We start from the raw sequence: 17,066 nt of genomic DNA on the forward strand, positions 1-17,066 counted from the left end.
CAGTAGATAGCATCTCATGTGATAGCTATCTTCAGTAGATAGCATCTCATGTGATAGCTATCTTCAGTAGATAGCATCTCATGTGATACCGTAGTTATCTTCAGTAGATAGCATCTCATGTGATAGCTATCTTCAGTAGATAGCATCTCTTGTGATAGCTATCTTTAGTAGATGACATCTCATGTGATAGCTATCTTCAGTAGATAGCATCTCATGTGATATCTATCTTCAGTAGATAGTATCTCTTGTGATAGCTATCTTCAGTAGATAGCATCTCATGTGATAGCTATCTTCAGTAGATAGTATCTCTTGTGATAGCTATCTTCAGTAGATAGCATCTCATGTGATAGCTATCATATATGTGATAGCTATATTCAGTAGATGACATCTCATGTGATAGCTATCTTCAGTAGATAGCATCTCATGTGATAGCTATCATATATGTGATAGCTATATTCAGTAGATGACATCTCATGTGATAGCTATCTTCAGTAGATAGCATCTCACAGGGTTTTCTTTAAGCATTTTGCTGAAGGGGTATTTTCAAATTTTTTTTACCCTTCCAATTATGAATTTTTCCTCTGAAGGAGTCAAAAACATTGCCCAAGGGGTATTTTTATAATTTTATTTTTGAAGACATTTTCAACAATGAGCCATAGGCGTAGATCCGGATTGAGGTGGTGGGGGGGGGGGGATCTCCCCCAATATTTTTGCCAGGGGGATGGTCCATACAATCATCCCCCAATGTTGACGTCTATATGTGGGTTTCTGACCAAATTAACCTCATATTTAGCCATTTTAGCCCCAAAAGTGCAAATTTTTGCGCGCTTCTCGCGAATTTATTCCACTTTTGCACCATATTTCAACAGTTCAGCTGCAAAATGGCAAAATTTGTTGTACCATAAACTTAATATTCTTTCTCCAAAAGGTGCTGGATTCACTCTACTTCAAGACACCCCCCCCCCCGAGTCAAAAAGAAATCTACGCCACTGTTTGGAGCAGTGGCGGATCTAGAGCTGTCAGAATGGGGTGGGGCAATTTTAGAAGAAAATAATAATATTTAAAGATGCCCCCTGAGAAGTAAGAAACTTTTGCAAAATGAAGACCTAATTGAAGCAATTTGGTGGATCATTTTGGCAATATTAATGTGTAAAATTTTAGTTTAAAAAAAGCCGAACATTTGTGAAATGAGCAGTCCATGGAGTCTTTCGTGGACGGCAAGTTTTCCCTATTATGGTATATAGGTCTATAAATTGTGTTAAACATAAATTGGCAAATGTCGAAAGCAGAAGTGAAAGTGACCATTTGTTTATCAACTACGCAGGGTGATGTCCCCCCCCCCTTAGAACTTGGAAAATTCGGTCCATAAAGCCTTTCGTTGTCCTACATATCGGGAGTATAGGTCCTAAATGCCAAAAGCCGAGAATAAATACACAATATCAGGTGTTTCTCTATTCAATTCTTGCAATATCTGAACGCGTACGTTTGCAAGATTTTGTACGCATTGGACTTTGGAACTAGGGATTTGAAGGAGTCAGAAAAGTGCCTGAACGCGTAAATACGCGTGTTTTGTGCGTTAAAGAAAACCCTGGGGCCATCTCATGTGATAGCTATCATATATGTGATAGCTATATTCAGTAGATAGCATCTCATGTGATAGCTATCTTCAGTAGATAGCATCTCATGTGATAGCTATCTTCAGTAGATGACATCTCATGTGATAGCTATCTTCAGTAGATAGCATCTCATGTGATAGCTATCTTCAGTAGATAGCATCTCTTGTGATAGCTATCTTCAGTAGATAGCATCTCATGTGATAGCTATCATATATGTGATAGCTATATTCAGTAGATGACATCTCATGTGATAGCTATCTTCAGTAGATATCATTTCATGTGATAGCTATCTTCAGTAGATAGCATCTCATGTGATAGCTATATTCAGTAGATGACATCTCATGTGATAGCTATCTTCAGTAGATGACATCTCAGTGATAGCTATCTTCAGTAGATAGCATCTCATGTGATAGCTATCATATATGTGATAGCTATATTCAGTAGATGACATCTCAGTGATAGCTATCTTCAGTAGATAGCATCTCTTGTGATAGCTATCTTCAGTAGATAGCATCTCATGTGATAGCTATCATATATGGGATAGCTATATTCAGTAGATGACATCTCATGTGATAGCTATCTTCAGTAGATATCATTTCATGTGATAGCTATCTTCAGTAGATAGCATCTCATGTGATAGCTATCATATATGTGATAGCTATATTCAGTAGATGACATCTCATGTGATAGCTATCTTCAGTAGATATCATTTCATGTGATAGCTATCTTCAGTAGATGACATCTCATGTGATAGCTATCTTCAGTAGATATCATTTCATGTGATAGCTATCTTCAGTAGATGACATCTCTTGTGATAGCTATCTTCAGTAGATAGCATCTCATGTGATAGCTATCACATATGGGATAGCTATCTTCAGTAGATATCATTTCATGTGATAGCTATCTTCAGTAGATAGCATCTCATGTGATAGCTATCATATATGTGATAGCTATATTCAGTAGATGACATCTCAGTGATAGCTATCTTCAGTAGATAGCATCTCTTGTGATAGCTATCTTCAGTAGATAGCATCTCATGTGATAGCTATCATATATGGGATAGCTATATTCAGTAGATGACATCTCATGTGATAGCTATCTTCAGTAGATATCATTTCATGTGATAGCTATCTTCAGTAGATAGCATCTCATGTGATAGCTATCATATATGTGATAGCTATATTCAGTAGATGACATCTCATGTGATAGCTATCTTCAGTAGATATCATTTCATGTGATAGCTATCTTCAGTAGATGACATCTCATGTGATAGCTATCTTCAGTAGATATCATTTCATGTGATAGCTATCTTCAGTAGATGACATCTCTTGTGATAGCTATCTTCAGTAGATAGCATCTCATGTGATAGCTATCACATATGGGATAGCTATCTTCAGTAGATATCATTTCATGTGATAGCTATCTTCAGTAGATAGCATCTCATGTGATAGCTATCATATATGTGATAGCTATATTCAGTAGATGACATCTCATGTGATAGCTATCTTCAGTAGATAGCATCTCATGTGATAGCTATCTTCAGTAGATAGTATCTCTTGTGATAGCTATCTTCAGTAGATAGCATCTCATGTGATAGCTATCATATATGTGATAGCTATATTCAGTAGATAGCATCTCATGTGATAGCTATCTTCAGTAGATATCATTTCATGTGATAGCTATCTTCAGTAGATGACATCTCATGTGATAGCTATCTTCAGTAGATAGTATCTCATGTGATAGCTATCTTCAGTAGATAGCATCTCATGTGATAGCTATCATATATGTGATAGCTATATTCAGTAGATAGCATCTCATGTGATAGCTATCTTCAGTAGATATCATTTCATGTGATAGCTATCTTCAGTAGATGACATCTCATGTGATAGCTATCTTCAGTAGATGACATCTCATGTGATAGCTATCTTCAGTAGATAGCATCTCATGTGATAGCTATCTTCAGTAGATAGCATCTCATGTGATAGCTATCTTCAGTAGATAGCATTTCATGTGATAGCTATAAGATAGCATCTCATAGCAATCTTCGAGATGACATCTCATGTGATAGCTGTCTTTTTCTGTGTATCCTAGCTATAGGCAATAGATAGCATGTGTAATATGATCTTCGGTAGATAGCACATCTATGTGTTTCTTCAGCACTGAGCATCTGCATGATAGCTATCTTAAGAAGATAGCATGTGTGATAGCCATCATATAGCTATCTTCAGTAGATAACATGTGATAGCTATCTTCAGTAGATAGCATGTATGACAAATATCTTCAGTAGATCATGTGTGTTAGCTATCTTTTTCAATTCAATTCAATTCAAGTTTATTTGGTTTCTTCTCACATATATACAAATTATTATTAAATACAGATAATCAAATACATTATAAATTATATGAGATGTGGATGCCTTCAAGAACGCTGAGCGTGTGGCTGATGGCACCCAAGGTTACATGAAAATATTACAATGGAAGACATAGAATTTAATAATTTATTAAATATAAAAATAACATTTTTGCAAAGAAAAGAAAAACAGTAAATGGATGACATATTAGATACATGCATATACCACATGAATATATTTGACAAGAATTCTTTTGATATGATGAACTAGAACATCCATGAAAATGAGGGTGCAAAAAAAACCATAAAGGGGGGGGTAAGGAAATTTACACAATTGATGCGTACTCGTTATCTTCAGTAGATAGCATATGCGATATTGCCATTTTTCAACAGCAGATGGCTTTATGATAGCTATCAAACGACAGCCATGTGATAGCTTTCTGTAGTAGATAATTATTATCTGTGTGATAAATATCTTCAGTAAATAATAACTGTTTTCAGTACATACAATCTGTGTGGTAGCCAGCTGATCTTCAGTAGATAGCACATGTACTAGATATCTTCAGTAGATTTTTATAACTATATCCAGTAGATAGCATGCATGATAGCTATCTTCATTAGATAACATCTGCGTGGTAGATATCTTCTGCAGATAGCAGGCTCTGTAATAATCTGTATGTAGCAACCATGTGACTACTGATAGCTATCTTCATTAGATAGCATGTGTGATAGCTATATTCAGTAGATATTTTCTGATGTATGATAGCGATCTTCATTAGATTACACCTGTACGATAGCGACTTTTATTAGATTGTATCTGTGTGATAGTTATCTTCAGTAGATAACGCATGTTTGATAGTTATTTTCAATAGATACTTGGTCAGTAGATTGCATGTGTGATTGTTATCTTTGTCTGTAATAGACAGTATTTGTGCGATCATATTCATCTGTAGATTTGTTGATGTGTGATAGCTACTAGTCCAGTAGATAGCGTGTGTTAATACGATGTTTGAAGAAACTACTGAAGTTACAACAGCTGTTGAGGTATAATTTTTGAATGACCATCGTAGATAGCATCTGTGTAATAATTATCTTCAGTGGATAGCACCTGTTTTGTGATATCTAGCTATATTCAATAGATGTCATCCTTGTGGCATATTCAGTATAGTGTTGAGATCATGTATGGTATAGTAGCTATCATCAGTAGATAGGGTCTACAGTATATCATTGCCTATATATCGTGTATATCCATATGCATGTATAACATTGCATATTATACATAATTCAGAAATATGTGGTTGATATCTTCAGTAGATAACTCGTGTGATCTGATAGATCTATAGCGTACATGTATATTAGTCTTCATATGTATAATGTGGAAATAGCTAGCAATATTATATAAATGCTATCCACTGAAGACAGCTATCACCCACCCAGCAAACACAAAAACGTTTTAAATAAGTTATATTTTGGGTTTTGGTTTAGGTAAAAACGTTTTAATAACATTAAAATGTCGGGTTATATAAAGGTCATGAAATCGTTTTAAATATTTTTAAAATGTTTTCGAAATGTCATTGTAAACTATTTTTGCAAACATTTTTGGCCAAATATTTTGTCAACACTTAAGGGGTACTACACCCTGGCCAATTTTGTGCCTATTTTTGCATTTTTTCAAAAATTATAGCGCATTGGTGACAGGTAAGATATGTATATTATAGGGGCAAAGACTACAACTACTGCCCTGAAAATTCAGCAACTCAAGGCAAGTAGTTATTGATTTATTGATCAACTATTCGTTTTTCCTCATTTTTGACTGTAACTCCACAACTGTTGTGTGTGCTGAAATAAATTTTCCAGTGCAGTAGTTGTAGTCCTTGCCCCTATAATATACATAGGCCTATCTTACTTGTCACCAATGCGCTATAATTTTTGAGAAAAATGCAAGAATAGGCACAAAATTGGGCAGGGGTGTAGTACCCCCTTAAATAACATTATGTTAAAATATTTGCACCCAGCAAACACATAAATGTTCTTAAAATGCTTTTTACAAAACGTTTTAATAACATTTAAATGTCGGGTTATATAAAGGTCGTGAAAACATTTTAAACACGTTATTGTAAATATTTTGGGTAAACATTTTTTGTAAAATATTTTTTCAACCCCAAATAACATTTAGAATGATTTGTACCAAGTTTTCAAAAATGTTTTTGGAATGTTATTAAAACGTTTTTATACCCTTTATATAACCCGACATTGAAATGTTTTCTGTAAAACATTTGTGTTTGCTGTGCAGTAAATTACCAACGAATGTTATTTAATGTTATGAAAACGTTTTATACCATTAATGCACCCTTTATATAACCCGACATTTAAACGTTTTCTGACAACCTTTTATAACCTTTTGTGAATGATGTCGAAAACGTTTTGTGTTTGCTGGGCACTTTCTATCATGAGGTATCAATAACTATCATGTTGTCTACTGATGTCCACTGAAGATTGCTATATCATAGATGCTATATCTAATGAAGATAATATCACACAGCTATCTTCTGAATATAACTATCACACCTATATAGATAACGGTCATTGTTGATGCTATCTTCTGAATATAACTATCACACCTATTATAAACAGCCATGTCCATAGATGCTATCTTCTGAAGATAACTACCACACCTATGTAGATAACGGCCATGTACAATTGTACATAGATGCTATCTTCTGAAGATAACTATATCACACCTATAAATGACCATGTCCATATAGATGCTATCTTCTGAAGATAACTATCACACCTATATAAACGGCCATGTCCATAGATGCTATCTTCTGAAGATAACTATCACACCTATATAAACGGCCATGTCCATAGATGCTATCTTCTGAAGATAACTATCACACCTATATAACGGTCATGTCCATAGATGCTATCTTCTGAAGATAACTATCACATCTATATAAACGGCTAATGTCCATAGATGCTATCTTCTGAAGATAACTATATCACACCTATATAAATAACGGTCATGTCCATAGATGCTATCTTCTGAAGATAACTATATCACACCTATATAAACGGTCATGTCCATAGATGCTATCTTCTGAAGATAACTATATCACACCTATATAAACGGTCATGTCCATAGATGCTATCTTCCGAAGATGATATGTTTATATCACACACACCGAGCTATAGTGTAATTTACCATATGGCTGTTTATCAAATATGCTGAAGAGATGAAATGGAGATCTATCCACATACCGTAAAACCTCGTCTACAAGCATATACAGTGATTTTGATGAAGGTTATATTAAAACGAAGCAGCCATAAATATCCCAATGCAATAGATTGGTCTTACAATAGCACTTGTTTGTATTATGCTTGTATCGGTAATTTATTTGCTAAAACTCCATAATGTTCTAATTTTGACGATATGGTGCCTGGATTAATTTAGCTTTCATCAAAAGCACTCTATTTGCTTGTAGACGAGGTTTTACGGTAGGCCTATGCATAGGAGAAAGGACGAACAGGCCAGCGTGAAAGTGAAAAAGAGAGAACTTGCAGAAGGAAGACGCTTCGTAACTGTTAGATTGCTTTTTCATTACTTTATTACGGTACTACACACAAAAATAGAATTCCTTGTACCGGATGACTATCGCTTAAGTTTTACACAAGTTTATTTCGCTTTATAAAAACATGTTTGAATCTTATAATATCAGAAGATATTTTATGCTATAGTTCAGCAAGACAGCAGCAACAAGCTTAACATCATGATCATTATAAATAATTATTAATCATGATTATAACAGATAGACGGGTTTAGAGGGCCGGTAAGGAGAACGTACTTTGCAAACATTAAGCCGCAGCCCCGATATCACAAAACTGAAAATGGAATGTTCTGCACGCCCCACCCTATAAGATACCGCGCCGGTATATCCAAAACACATAGGCCTAATACGCATGCCCTGCACCAAGTACAGATCCGGATTAGTTCTGGCATTTTGCACTGATTCGGATCGGACATTTTCCGTGTTGTGGATTATTGTTCACCCGGAGTGTTCACTGCATTTTTTTCTCAAAACTAGCTTTCAGTCCGGGACTGTTCCATCAAAATAAATGTGATGCGATCAAGCAAAATCAGTCGGAACTCGGAAATATTTTTTTTGAGATATAGCCAAAGAAAGGAAATATTTCCTTTTGATTCCTTTTGTTTTGCAAAGTTTTTAATTGCCATATCATTGGAATTGGTTGTTCTTATTTCAATGGGATTTTCTGCAAAATGCAGCTTTGTAAATGTTTTTTACTATCCTATAAGAATTTAATATTTCCGATTTCCGATTTCCGACTGATTTTGCTTGATCGCATCACAAATGATCAATGATCAATAACAATATGCATACGCCATACATAACAGTCAATTTGATCTGTAGCTACTATGCCCATTTGGCCCATTTCATAAACTTTATTATAGCTTTCTTTCACGTTTGCTAATTTTTGCACGGTTTCCATATTTATACTTGTTCCAAAAATGCCAAAACTGCTATTTATTTTGAGACATAATGGTAAGTCACCGATTCCCCTTCACAACGTAGAAATACTGATCTGACAAAACTAATTAGATTGAGACCTAGACGGAAGTTGTATACTTGGTAATTACTTAGCAACAATACAAATAGCAGTATTACTAGGAAGAGAAGTGTTACGAGGCCTATTTTTCAGGTCGTCAGTGGCTCAACTTCTCAAGCTGGACGACACATCAGAAAGATACAAAATGAAATGTGGTGCTGCTGTATAATATTTCATTTTTAATTTCATTTGGCTGCGGAGCAGGCGACCACGACATGTCTCCACTCTTTCGATTCACAATCGATTGTACAATATGAAGCATCCTACGTGTCGACCAGGTATCCGTTTGCCATGTGATGCACTGACAGAGGGCGTATAACCAGTGTTTTGGTCCATTGGCTTATTTTGGAGTTAAGATCCATAATCCATATAGGCCTACATGATCTACGGAGCCTATGGAAATTAAATTAATCCAACATTCAACGAAGCGAAGGTATATTTCAGACCTTTATCGAACCCAGTCAAACATATCACATCGTATTTCAATTTTGAAAAACGAATTCGAATAGGGCCTACAATAATTATGTTCATAACAACTGGAAGCTAAGGACACTATCCCTACGCCACTGGTTTGTCTGGTCGCCACGTCCGCGAGTTTTAATATGCAAGTCATGTCAATGCTTCCACTTGATAATCCAATCGTTGTTTCCAAGTTTAATTTGCTTCATTTTGTACAGAAAACCGAGGTGGCAAATTGGGTAATTGCACAGCGTAATGATCACCATCGTTCATATTCTCATCGGTTGGGAGTTCAAGCCTCGGTATTTGCAATGCCATGTAGTTACTGCTTTCAGCTAAACTCTCCACACCGTGACGCGATTTCTGCGGTCCAAGTTCAACATAAATGTCATGTGCATGGCCCCTCATCAATGGAGGATAAGAGTACGGTTTTGAGGCTGCTTCGCGAATATTCTCCACGTGCCGCAGCTTAAAGCATAAGTTAATATCCACAACTATGAAGACCAACGATAATATGGTTGCCCCAACTGAAGCCACCATCCAAGGCAAGGTCTGTGTGTCAAAATATGGGCACAATGTTTCACATGTCGGCGTTTGTAAAGGTGGATTCGAAGGTAAAGGTGTGCGGTTTTCCAGTGATGCGAGAGATATAGGTTCAGTGCTCGGTGAAGGAAAAACTGATATGGGTCCGACATGGCAACCTTTATTTTGTCCAGGAAATGCAGGACTTTTAGTTTGGCATAAAAATACTGTTTCAGTGTCTTTGATTGACGCAATAAATTGCAGTTCTGTTTTTAGTTTACCGTCTGCACTATCTCTGTAAGAAATGGATTTTGGTACCGATAAGTCTCCGGTTCGACTCCATGTTAACTCAACAAACGGATTTCCAACTTCTGATGAGCAATTTAACGTTACTTCTTCACCAGCTGATACCGTCATACGTGTCAAGGAACTGGTACACGTTGGATCCGACGAAGGAAAATAGAAAATGTCGGTAGCGACGACATCTTGGTCGACTTCAGCAAATCCAGTATCCGTCGGTATTAACAACTGGCATTTGTAATTCCCTGCGTCTTTTCTAGTTACATGTAGTATTGATAAAAAGTAAACCGACGAACCGTCGGATAGATGTCGGACTGCCAAGAAAAAACGCTCTCCGACATTGTCTAAAAGTCCATCATTCCATGATAAATGCTCCGTAATCCCGTCGGTTTCGAATAGTCGACGGGAATGCTGCACGACGTTCCCTTTCTCAAGTCCCCAAACTCGGCAATAAATAGTCAGCATTTCTCCTTCTCGAGCCGTACTTGACGGTTTTAATATTTCCACTTTGGTGACAGCTTCAGATACAGACGATGCACAAAGCTGAATAATTGTCAAGATAAATAGCGATGTCCTAACTTTTGATGATGTTCTACCCATCATGGCGAATAAAATCACATGAGTAATTAATCGAAAACTGTTAACAGCGCAGTTACACCGTAAAGTCTGTATTTCTACAAGATGCAGCAAACGATATAAGACAACGTGAGCAAACTGAGCAGGTGAAGGCATAGTACAATCCAAAGAGAAGACAAAATCCAAGTGCTGTATTTGCTACTAATAATTCCTACTAAAATCTATTCTTCTCAGATAACAATAATCTCAATCACATTTTAAATTACGCCGAAAGCACTGTAAGATTCCGCTCCTTTGTTCACATTTTTTTCATCATCGACTTTTAATATCGTAAGAATAGTCATAATTTTATATTGCCACGAAATTGCAGCTTCAGAATTTCATTAAAACTGCTTTTTTCCCCTTTTATCCTCGTCGACTTCAGCACAATAAAAGAGAGTAAAGTGTAAAATTTCTTGCTCCAGAACGAATAAGCATCTTCTTTTGAATCAATCGACGTATGTCTCATTGTAGAACACAAGTCAGGTTTGCATCCCAATTTCCGTCAAAAATATCTTTCATTATGTCTCGCTTAGGGCTAGAATTATTCGAATCAAACAGGAACCTTTATTATTATAAAAATTATGACTCCACTAATTGAAACTCTTTTGTCATCATTGATGTGATTGAGGAGTTTTCAGCGATTATATTTCAATTACACACTCATATGAATCATAAAGAATTGAAACAAACCGCATCAAGTGTACACGCTGCCTTAAGTCGCTGTCCAGTTCGCGACTCAAGTTTACATTGTACTACGGGTTTCGAACTAAAAAATCACCTATATACCGTCCATATTACAGAAAATGGACTAAATTAAAGGATGGATGTCAAACACATTTTGATATGATCCAATCAAGATATAGAAGCACTGTTTATATCGAGATGGCACTCGGCAGCCATGGCATAAAAACCCTTCTCGTACATCACGTTCACTCAATTCCATGCCAAAGAACACGTGTATTCTTCCGTTATTAACATGCGCTTTGCTCATGTGGAATTTACTTTGGAAAGCGCCTTTTTTTAGAAAGAGAGACGGAGAGAGAGGGTAGAGGGAGAGTATGTTGTGTGAGACCGAGAGTAAGAGACGGGATGGGAGTTAGAAGTGAGCGACAGAGAAAGAGGGGAAGGGACGGACTGCGAGAAAGAGGGGAAGATAAGAGGGGAAAGCTGACTAGAGAGGGATGGAGAGATTGAGGTACACAAAGACAAAACCTTTCTGAAATGTAAATTTAAGAACTGAATGAAAGATAAAACGGAAAATGCCCAACGTGCATCTCAATTTGAAGACCGTTGAACGGTGCCCGTGTGGTGCAACCATGAATCCGGGACGCACGGAACCGTCAGGTGTACTTTACCCTACTCTTTCCAAAACTGATTACGCATGCTCATTGGGATTGAACCGGGACCTCTATAATGCACCACAGGAGTTAATCTAACCACTGGCTTTTCTCCACCGATTCGTCCGCTTATCACCTTCCATGACTTAAAAATTCTGCAGTCTAGTCCCATCTTCAATTGACATATTACTTAGCGATGTTCTACAACTCTGGACGCAACGTTCCCGGAACCACCGCTAGGTGGCAGCACACGGCGAAAGCTTTGATGGAACACCTTACTTACTTTCATATGGAAAAACCAGGTAATGCTCTGAGATGTCCGAGACCCGGGGGGGGGGGGGCACATCAAAAATTTTGGTGGGTATGCTCCCCCGGAATTTTGAGGTGGTGGGTCTTTGGGAGCTGATGGTGTACCGGTAAAAGGGGTCTTTCGGAGCTGCGAACCGGGTTGTGAACAAGTAAAATGGGGTCTTTTGGAGCTGCGAAAAGTCAAAATCAAGGGTCTTTCTTGGCTTTTTGGTTGAAAATCGCCTGAAAAAAACAAGAAATATGAGGAATGAGCAATTTTTGGGTCTTTTAGAGCTGATTTTCAAAATCAAGGGTCTTTCGGAGCTGTATTTTTGTCAAATATAGTGGGTCTTTCGGAGCTGCGAAACCCAAAAAGGTGGGTCTTTCCGGGGGAGCATATCCGTATGGTCATTTGTGTTGAGTGCCCCCGGGGTCCGAGATTTCCATGATCTGATGTAGCCACAATTTTGACATTGTAGCGCATGGAATGCCTTAGAATGCATGGTTTCAAAAGGGTTGGAAACGCTGATAAATATACGAAACAGCATAGATCTGGGCCAAAAAAGTGCATTTAATCGACAGATTTAATAGACCCGTGACGTCTGCGTGACATCACGGGTCTCATGATACATGTACAGGTAGCCGGTATAGCCCCCTTCATCTGGCCAGACGCCATCAACGGCATCTATCTCTAGTTCCGAAAAACTCTGGATCTGATAATCAGAAATTGGCTACTCGTACACAAGATAACAATTATATCATCATGATCATCGTCATCAGTTCATCATCATCGTCGTCACCTCATAAATTAACATGATTTTCACCTAAAACTGTGAAAATTCATTTCTCTCTAGTTTCTTTGCCACAAAGGATCGGGAGCATTTCTGATCTACAGGCTGATGATTCGGTTAAGGCACATACGGACGTACAGACAAATGGACACACAACAAGTTGAGACAAAAATGGACACACGACTTGTCTTATCGCAGATTTGTTACTCTTGACGGTTACTGAAAACAGACACGGACAATTAGAGTTTTCAGAACGTTTAAGTTTAATTTCAAACTTTTACAGATAAAAGCAATATGCTAAACACATCTCCAAAAACATGGCAAACCACCATAATGTAATCTACCAAAGTAAATGTTAACACTACAGGATGACCAGATCACCATACTATTATATCCAGGCGGCGGATGACATGATCGAGCCGGCAACTTGAGAAACCGCCCGGCCGTATGGCATTTTCCAATATAGTCGGTTAGTTTTGTGGGGTTCATTATCGAACCCCAAAGGTTTTAGTTTGTATTTATATTATTTATCAACATAGGCCTATTTGTTTGTGATATTTCAAGCGTTTTAAAATTTCAAAATAATCCCATTCAATTACACGGTTGACGATGAAAATTTACTGAATTTAGAGAATGCAATGCGGCCACCACCTGATTATATCCGACAAATACTTCACAAGGGAAATTGGTGAATTGACATCTGACAATTTGTCATTGCCGCGGCTCCCTCAATTTGTCTAGTTAATCTGGGACATAATATCCGTTACAACAAGCCATTGTTGAACACAGGAAAATTCAAATCAAACTGTATTATTGTCACGGACCGCCCAGCCATCATCCGTAAATTCATCGAAGTATCCTGCACTATCTTCCAGTCACTCCTGCCGAGACTCGAACCCACGATCATTGACAACCTCAAATGCGCTAAAAGAGAACGTCCTTGTCTGGTTTATGACACTAACATACTTATACCACCGCAGCCCCGCTTATACCTCGGTGAAATTTCCCCTTCACGTCCTCGTCCCATAAGTCCAGATACAAGGCATACTCGTTATTATTAATTCCTAACCCCTTCCACTCGGTGGGTCCGCCTAGTATTAAGAATACACCAGGATCCCACCGCTGCCACCATTTTGCGACGGACTAGCCCAGCCACCATAGGTAAATTCATCAAATTATTATGTGCTACCTCCCAGTCACTCGGTCCTGCCGAGACTCGAACCCACGATTTACTATTGACAACCTGCTGAAAAGGCGAGCGCGAGTGCATGGACAAACAGAGGACGTCCCCGTCTAGTTTATGACACTAACGCACTTATCATTATACATGCTTATACCTACCATGCCTATCTCGGTGACATTATTACTTCAATATATACAAAAACTATCACTCCAAGGGTATAACCACAAGACTTACTACTACCTCTATTATACTACTAGTACTCCTACAGTTCTACTACTACTACCACTACCACTACCATTACTACCATTACTACCACCACTACCACCACTACTACCACTACTACCACTACTATTACTACTACTACTACTACTACTACTACTACTACTACTACTACTACTACTAATACTACTACTACTACTACTACTACTACTACACAAATTTCGATTAAAATAGAGCTTCACTAAACTTCCTGTGAATTTAACATGGCCCATGTGGCATGCCCAATGCTGAATGATAGTGAATATAACCATTGATGCTCTAATCAAACATGTTCAGGGACGGCATGAAAACCCGGCAGGATTGTGGGTGGGTGTGGATGTGACCGTAGTGCCGTGGTGTGTGTGAGCCGGCATGAATGCGTATATTTAATTATATAATGAATTTTTAAACCTTGAAATATCACTTTTCTAAACAATAACAATGGGCTAATGTCCCAGTATCCTGTGAAACAACCCTCCCCAAATCTACACACAGTCTCTATGTCTCCTTACTGGTTAAGAATCAATCTCAGCGATTGCGATCAGTCACAAATCTGGGTTAAAACATTAAAAATTGAATTAGACTAAATTCTAATCTATAAGATTAAATCCCGGGGATTAAATAGTTCAATCTTAAGTCAGATTTGTCCCCCATTCTTAATCTTAAAAATTTAGAGAGCAAGCCCACCCACTCAATATCAGTGTGATCGCTAATTAATTTTAAGGGGGTACAATTACTGATTAATTAGGAGGGTCGACAACTTGTAAACAACAATTAATGGGCAAATATCCTCGCATTTGAGGGGTTTGGAGCTTCATTTGAAGGGGTCAGTCTTATTAGTGGGGGTTGCCCCCCCCCACCACCCACCCCTTCCCGTATATAGTAAGCTCTAAGACAACATTTATGTCTCCCACTGTTCAATATTTTGTTTATTGAGTTCAAAGAATCAATGACAAAATCCTGTCTCTCTCCTTCTGAGTCGGACAGTCTTTCACTAAGATGGCGCTATTTCACTGTGGCAGCTGGTGACACACGTCAAACGCCGCATTATCATAATAAGCTCCATAATGTCGGCTGTGTCACGCATGCATGAAACTGTGTGATTTGTATAGGGCAATCGTTGTGCTGTAACATATACAACGATTCTGCATGCTAAATTGTGGGAAATAAAGGCAAAATATGAGATATTATTTTACCTTATATGATTACACGATATATAGAGACAATAAACAATCAAATATATATTCAAAAAGAATGAAATACATCCAGAAAATGGATGAAATTGACATCGAACCTATACACACAGTAAATAAAGAACTTCCACTTGACTTACCGTCAATGATTCAGGCTGATATGTAAAATAAGACCGGCTGGTCTGCCGGATGTTACGTATAAAACACAATCAACGTTAACCCGAAGACACGGCCGAAGAGTATAGAGTGTTGTAAAAAGCTAAACCATACAACAACATGTACAACAACAACAAGCAAGAGCCTGTGTACGGCTATGGTAACTGGCTATACAGCGGGCTATACAGCCGTTGCTTACGCTTCATTGTGGTTCATTGCCGGTCTCTGTAACACTCGATAATCTCGCGTAGACACCGGAAACATACAAATATGTATAATATGTTTACATGAAACGCATTAGAGCGTATTATGTTTACATTTTGATTTGCAAAACACGTGTAGAAATAAAGCAGAATAAGGTGGATTCTCTTCTACCGGGTACGAAGTTCGTGTTGTCCTTGGCATTGGGCGTAACATAAAGAGCAGCGAGCTGTGAATAACAGATGAGTATGTAGTCCGCCCTCTATAATGTTCTTGTATAAATCTCAAAAGTTATTGTATAAGATAGATGGGGCTATTCTCGTTGACTGGTACCGGAACACCCGGCTGGAACAGGCCTGTTAGACTAGGGGTGTCTCCGGAGGGCTTACTAATGGAACTCAGTCAGTAGCGGCGAGTCCCCCCCACACACACAATGCCACCACACCTCCAATAGTGGTAGAATCCCTCCGCTGCCACCACACTGGAGTTCACCAAAACAGTCTCCAGAAATCGGCGGACCTATTTTTGTGCAGGTGCACCATGATGCAGTCATGTCTACAGTAGAATTCATCTCGACCTTTGCAGGACTTAACCCCATTAAAAGCTATTAAACCAAGATAACACTCATTGAAACAGCTCAACTGATTAAATCGGATCTTCTCTGGTTGTGCACAAGTGTCTGTTTTCATGTGCGATATCGCAATAAAGCTGGTATTATAGCTTCAGTTGGGTAACCGATTATAAAGGAAACGAAAGGAAACAATGGTATGTGTGTAGCTTTGTTCACGAAATGAGACAATTGCCTGCTTTTTGTAAACCAGCATTCTTGAAAATGAGCAACATAATGATTGTTGACTTAACACGGTTTGGAAATAATTTCTTCATATTTTTGGTGTTATCTGTCGTTTACATATCCTTCCTAAAACACCAAAGTACGAATATTTCCAAACATCTAAATTAGCTAAAAATTTAGGACATGTTACAAAACTATATTGTCTAGAATTTTAGAAGAGTACTTTTAATATTGTCCGGTTATTTTTCACACAGCGACGTTAACTAGGCAATGTACTATTACCTATAACATTAACTAAAACACCAAAGTACGAATATTTCCAAACATCTAAATTAGCTAAAATTTAGGACATGTTAAAAACTATATTTTCTAGAAC

At 37.8% G+C, this 17,066-nt stretch overlaps 2 protein-coding genes across 2 annotated transcripts in view; both read right to left on the bottom strand.

The window, feature by feature from the left end:
* Positions 1 to 16,080, bottom strand: part of LOC140158940 (paired box protein Pax-2-A-like) — a 43,592-nt gene extending 27,512 nt beyond the window's left edge. Inside the window, 1 exon segment of the mRNA XM_072182225.1 lies at positions 15,681 to 16,080. The gene's annotated coding sequence lies outside the window, so the exon portion shown is untranslated.
* On the bottom strand, positions 7,582 to 11,067 carry LOC140158939 (uncharacterized). The gene has a single exon (XM_072182224.1). The coding sequence runs from the start codon at positions 10,602 to 10,604 to the stop codon at positions 9,246 to 9,248; it is 1,359 nt and encodes a 452-aa protein (XP_072038325.1). The 5' UTR covers positions 10,605 to 11,067; the 3' UTR covers positions 7,582 to 9,245.
* Positions 16,081 to 17,066: the final 986 nt, after the last annotated feature.

Source organism: Amphiura filiformis, chromosome 8, assembly GCF_039555335.1.
Source record: "Amphiura filiformis chromosome 8, Afil_fr2py, whole genome shotgun sequence".
Classification (NCBI taxonomy): Eukaryota; Metazoa; Echinodermata; class Ophiuroidea; order Amphilepidida; family Amphiuridae; genus Amphiura; species Amphiura filiformis.

Excerpts from the sequence above, each read along its gene's own strand:
- LOC140158939 (XM_072182224.1), bottom strand. The coding sequence starts at position 10,604 with ATGCCTTCACCTGCTCAGTTTGCTCACGTTGTCTTATATCGTTTGCTG.